This window comes from Echinops telfairi, unplaced genomic scaffold (assembly GCF_000313985.2).
Source record: "Echinops telfairi isolate 266 unplaced genomic scaffold, ASM31398v2 ScPeMD7_7420;HRSCAF=8458, whole genome shotgun sequence".
Taxonomy (NCBI): domain Eukaryota; kingdom Metazoa; phylum Chordata; class Mammalia; order Afrosoricida; family Tenrecidae; genus Echinops; species Echinops telfairi.
Window position 1 is genome coordinate 45,605,532 of NW_022111320.1, and position 6,000 is coordinate 45,611,531.

At 41.5% G+C, this 6,000-nt stretch overlaps 1 protein-coding gene across 3 annotated transcripts in view; it reads left to right on the plus strand.

Moving 5' to 3' along the window:
* NEK11 (NIMA related kinase 11) overlaps positions 1-6,000 on the plus strand; it is a 295,896-nt gene that overhangs the window by 86,112 nt on the left and 203,784 nt on the right. For all 3 annotated transcript variants that reach the window (XM_030887665.2, XM_045297456.1, XM_045297457.1), the window contains exons 5-6: positions 1,231-1,295; positions 4,264-4,390. In XM_030887665.2, coding sequence (XP_030743525.1) covers positions 1,231-1,295; positions 4,264-4,390 — 192 coding nt within the window. The remainder of the gene's footprint in view (positions 1-1,230; positions 1,296-4,263; positions 4,391-6,000) is intronic.

The window sequence follows — 6,000 nt, forward strand, 5'->3', positions numbered from 1 at the left end:
TGGACATCGGGATTCCTATCTAAGTTCTGAACATGTCAGTCATTTTTCTTTTGAATTTTACCCTTCCCTTACTCTCTCCGTTCGAACTGCTGATTAGCTACAGGCATAAGTTGGATGAGCTCACCCTATTTGCCTTCAAGGACTACATTTATAAATATGTTAGAACGTCCTAAGCAAATTTCAGATGTCTCTTATAGTCTTCCACACCTTTACTCTTTTTTTTCTTTTTTACTTCAGACTGAGTATTAATCATTATGATGGATCAACTTTGAAAGTAACCAATATTTTAATTTTTAAATAGCGCTCCCTCCTACTGCTTGGTTTAATTGTTTTCAAACATACCTGAATTCTCAATTTCAATAAAAATTTTTTTATTTCTAGAATTTCCTTTTTAAGTCTTTAAAGTTTCCATCTGGTAGCAAGTTCCCTGAGGAAGTTCTCCATTTTGCCATTATTCTCTTGAACAAGCAGATCACAGTTATTTTTAAGCCTGTTCTAATCATTCCAATAGGCACATAAATTATGGATTTATTTCTCTTCTTTCTTGGTTTTTGTCTTATCTCATGGCGTGTGCTATAGATTAAATTGTACCTCACAGGCCCCTGAACGATAGTGAAATCCTAACCAGCCATGCTGTGAATGCGACTGTATTTGGATATAAGGCCTTTTCAAATGTTATTAGTTAAGGTGAGTGCATTCTGAAGTAGAGTGGATCCTCATTCAGAATTGCTTGCATCCTTGTTATAGAAAGAGCTGGTCATGTGAAGGGGGAGGCAGAGATTAGTTATGCTAGAAGCCAAGCAACACCTGAGGCTGCTAAACGTAAGAAACAAAGAAGGGACTTCCCCTCTAGCATTCAAAGATAGCATGGCCTTGCTAATACCTTGAATTTGGACTTCTACCTTTGAAGACTAAATTTCGCCGTTTTAAGTCACCCAAGGAGCCCTGGTGGCATAGCGGGTTATATGTTGGGCTGCTAACTGTGAGGTCACCATTTGCTTCCCAGTAGAAAGATAAGGCTTTTTATTCCTTTAAAGTTACAGTCTCAGAAGCCCCTTCGGCTCTTTCTTCTTATAGCTCAGCTCCGTATGAATGTTCATTGTACCCCTAGTGTTGTAAGTAGGACCTGTTAGATAACAAGATAGTCAATAAGCGAGGAGGTAGGTGTATTTATATTTGGATTTAAATTTATGTTTTGCATTATATCCTTTGTGTGTGTGTCTTTTGTAGGAGGATACTGCATCGAGACTTGAAATCAAAGAATATATTTCTGAAAAATAACCTACTTAAAATTGGTAAGGTTTTTTCCCTATTATCTATTCCAAACACATTGAAGATTATGTTTTAAATGTTACTAATATGTCACACTGAAGTATATGGTGTCTAGAAGTTATTAAAGTGACCACTGATTGATTTAAAATTCTCACATTTTTGCTCTTCCTAGGTTGGGCCTGATTAAAAGGTGCCTTTTTTCTTGATTATTTGTTATAAATGGAGAGAGAAGACATTTCCTATATATTTTATAGATTGTAGGTGAATCTGTCCATTCAACAAGCATATTTTTCCTGAAAACAGATCTATTGGTACATAATCCACACATCATACAAGTTAATAGTTCAATCATATCAAGAGAATTGTGCAATCATTACCACAATCAATCAATTTTGGAACATTTTCTTCTTTCTTATACTCATTGCTATTAGCTCCCCGTTTCCTCCCAACCTCCCCTGCCACACCCCCAAGAACCCATTATTAATCCATTGTTTTTGTAGATTTACCTAAGCTAGATTTCATATATAGAAAAACATACCGAACCAAACCAACCAAACAACAAAGTAAAGTAGGGAAAAATCTCAATCAAAACGAAAGCAGAAACTATTAAAAACGAGAACAACTTTAAAATGGGTCAAAAACATGATCAAATGATATGGTGCTAAATTTTAATCTAACCGCATCTGCAATAATCCACTTTCCAATGTACTCCACATGATATTCACATCCCTGGTCTGTGGTCAGAGGGGATTCACCGGAGGCTTCATCCATGTATATTTGCCCTTACTTTTTATTTTAAACTGAAACAACTTTTAAATGGGTCAAAAGGGAGCCCAAGTGATATCATATTTCCACTTAACGATATCTGCCGTAATCAACTTCACAATGTTTGCTGTCTGATAACGAGGCTGGTGACATCCCTTGACTATGGTCAGAGGGGAGTCATTTGAGGCTTAATGGAGTTGGGGCGTCCACTGTCACCCAAAGCCTTCTGTAAACCAGGTGTTTAAGTTCTGATACCATGTCCTCCAGATTTGGAATTTGTTATTTACACTTCTTAGATCACACAGGCTGGCATGCTTCTTCCATGTGGACTTAGTTGACACCTTGCTTAGATGGTTACTTGTTTGACAGCAAGCATTTAATACCTCAGACACGATTTCTTCCTAGTAGCTGGGCACCATCTAATTTCTTCACCACACTTTGCTATAGCACCCATATCTGCAGTGATCTCTGCAGCAGGCAAACATCCAGCAGGGCCATGTCATAAAGGACTATTTGGTCTTAGATTGAGGCTAGAATTAAGTGTGAGTCCAAAATCTATTCATATATCTATGGGTTTTATACGTCTCTGGTTCACCTTAGAGACATCATTGTCATTTTACACAAAAAACATTTTGGAGTTCCTATTTGCATGCAGCCAGGTTGCTTACTGATTTGAATCATTGCTACAGGTCTCTTGTTTATTTTGTCACCTAAAAATAGGTACTCACCATAGATAACTAAAACATGGACAGGATAGTTTTATAAATATTTAGCTCTTCACTGGGGCAGTTAGCTACTAGATCTGTTCATCTTAAGGCAGGATGTTCTTAGGGAGGAAAAACATAAAATCATGGAACATATTAGGTAAGGAAAGAGAAGCTCATGCATTGGGCCCCCACTCAAGTACCCCCTCAACGCAAGAACACTTTGTTCTAATAACCTGGCATTCTGTGATGCTAACCTTCCCTACACAATCGCTGAAGAAAAAAATGGGTGTATAAGCAAATGTGGTGAAGAGAGCTGATGGTGCCTGGCTATCAAAAGATATAGCATCTGGGGCCGTAAAGGCTTGAAGATAAACAAGCGACCATCTTGCTGGGAAGCAATAACGCCCACATGGAAGAAGCACACCAGCCTGTATGATCATGAGGTATTGAGGGGAATTTGTTTCAGGCATCAGAAGACCCAAAACAAACAATCATATCGATGCAAATGGGGGGGGGGCTGGAGTGGAGACCCAAAGTTCATCTGTAGACAATTGGACATCCCCTCACAGAAGGATCACAAGGAAGGGATGAGCCAGCCAGGGTGCAGCATAGCACCAATGAAACATACAACATTCCTCTAGACCTTTAATGCTTCCTCCCCCAAACAATCATGACCCCAATTCTACCTTACAAATCCAACTAGACTAGCGCATGTAAGCTGATACAGATAAGAGCTCTCAACACATGGAATCCGGGACAGATAAACCCCTCAGGGACAATAATGTGAGTAGAGATACCATGAGGGTAGGGGGAAGGTGAGGGGATAAAGGGAAAACCGATTCCAATGATCAACATATAACTGCCTCCCCCCAACACACACACGGTGATAAACAACAGATACATGGGTGAAGGAGACAGCAGACAGTGTAAGACATGAAAATAATACTAATTTATAATTTATCAAGGGGTCATGAGAAAATGTTTTGAAAATGATGATGGCAACATATGTACAAATGTGCTTGACACAATGGATGTATGGATTGTGATAAGAGCTGTAAGAGTCCCCAATAAAATGAATTGAAGAGAGAGAGAGAGAGAGAAGCTCATGGATTCAGATTTTTATAATCGTGTTCTTGAAAGGCCAAGATTAGTTATCTTAAAGCTTTACTGAAATTAAGAACAAGCTTTCCCCTTCAAAATCTAGTAACGTGTCTTCAAAGTTAGTCCTTCCAGGACCATCTTGTTTTTGCCATTATTTTTGAGCCGAAACAGCTTTTTGTTGTCAGTTTTCTAGATCTCCGTAATTTCAGGTATACGAAGCCTCAGCTTTTGTAATTCGCTTGACTGATTCATAGCCATCCTCATCCTAATAGGTCTCCTGTTTTTAAAACATTTGCTTGTGTAATTTAAAAAATAGCACTTCTTTTGTTTACCTTTAGCAGGGTGTGAATCACTACCTATTGCACTGTTTCACTTCTGTCGTTTTGAAGTTCTCATACAAACTAACTATTATTTTGAGGGGATTTTGGCGTTTCTCGACTCCTCATGGGATCCTGTGACCTGGCCACGACTTTGACCGGAACTCCCCACTACATGAGCCCAGAGGCTCTGAAGCACCGAGGCTGTGGCACCGAGTCGGACATCTGGTGAGTGGCTGCTGGCCGGCCCTCAGGCGGCTTCTTGCTTCCCTGCAAGCACGCCGGGTGTTGGTTTTAGCCATTTGAGAGCCGTTGTTAAGGAACAGTCTCAGAAGCTCGGAGAGACCGCTCCACTCTGTGCTGCAGGGTCACCACGAGTGGCTTCGACTTCGTGGCACTGAGTTTAGTCTTGTTTTCTGGACATATGAATGAAAGGAGCAGAGCAGAAGAACGTCTTTGAGGTCTGGAGTGTGGTCTAGTTCCTTCAATTGATTTATCCAAAGTCTGTTTATTCATAGATTGATTGGTTGGCTGGTTTGGATTTGTTTTCCCGAACCACCAAGGGAAATTCTTAAAACACACACACACACACACACACACACACACACACACACAATTTTTTCCTTTTCTTTTTTAAAATACTTTTATTGGGGGCTCTTACATCTCTTATCACAATCCATACATTCATGCATTGTGTCAAGCCCATTTGCACATATGCTGCCATCATCATTTTCAAAGCATTCTCTTCCCACTTGAGCCCCTACTATCAGCTCCCCATTTCTACCCCCTCCTTCCCCAGTCCGCCCTCCCTCACAAACCCTTGATAAGTTATAGATTATTATTTCCATAGTTTACATCATCTTCGGTCGCCCCTCACCAACTTTTGCATTATTCGTCCCCCTGGGAGGGGGTTATAGTTGACCCTTGTGATTGATTTCCCCTTTCTCCCCCCACCCTCCCCTAATCCTCGTGGTATCTCTACTCTCATTGTTGGCCCTGAGGGGTTTACCGATCCTGGATTCCCTGTGTTGCGGGCTCTTTTCTGTAGCAGCACACACACACATTTACTGTGAACGAGATGCAGCTTTCCAGAGCAGGTCGTCAGTTTTACAGTCAACAACCCTCTCCATCTGCCATCCCTCCTCCCTCTTCCTCCCCGTGTGCTTCTTGTTTCCATTTTCCCTCCTTCCTGACCCTCCCACATTGGCTAAGTCCTGCCCTTTTGATAGTAAATGACCGAATATTCCAATACAGGGGCAAGTTCCGTTTTAGACCTACCTGAAGGGTGCCTTGGGGCCATAGGCTTGCGGTCTTTATCTGACTAGTTTTGTTCCACATTTCTCTCCCACTCTCTCCAGAACTTTCCGTTGTGCTCACGCTGAGAGCAGTTGGCCTGGTAGCTGAGCACCGTCTAATTCCTCTGGCCTCAGGGGCGTGGATGTTGATGGTGTGTGGCCCTGCGGCCCACAGAACGAATGGTTTCCATTTGTCTTTGGATTTTCATGACTCTTCTTTCCTTTACATGTGAAGACGAAGGAAAATGCTGGGAAAGAAACCCCAACCACCTTTTTATTGTGAGTTAGGTCAAGGTTTACAGAGCAAACCATCTGTTCTTCCTTCAGCAAAGGGAAAATTATGAATGCACTGTCCAAACCAACCCAACTCACTCACTGCTCTTGAGTAGATTCCTACTCATAGTGATCGTCTAAGACAGAGTAGGACTGCCTCTGTGGGGTTCGAGATTGTATGTCTTTCGGGGAGCAGAAAGCCTCGTCTTTCTTTTGAGGAGCGGCCAGGGGTAGTGAGTAGCCCGATGCACCCCCACTACACCACCAGGG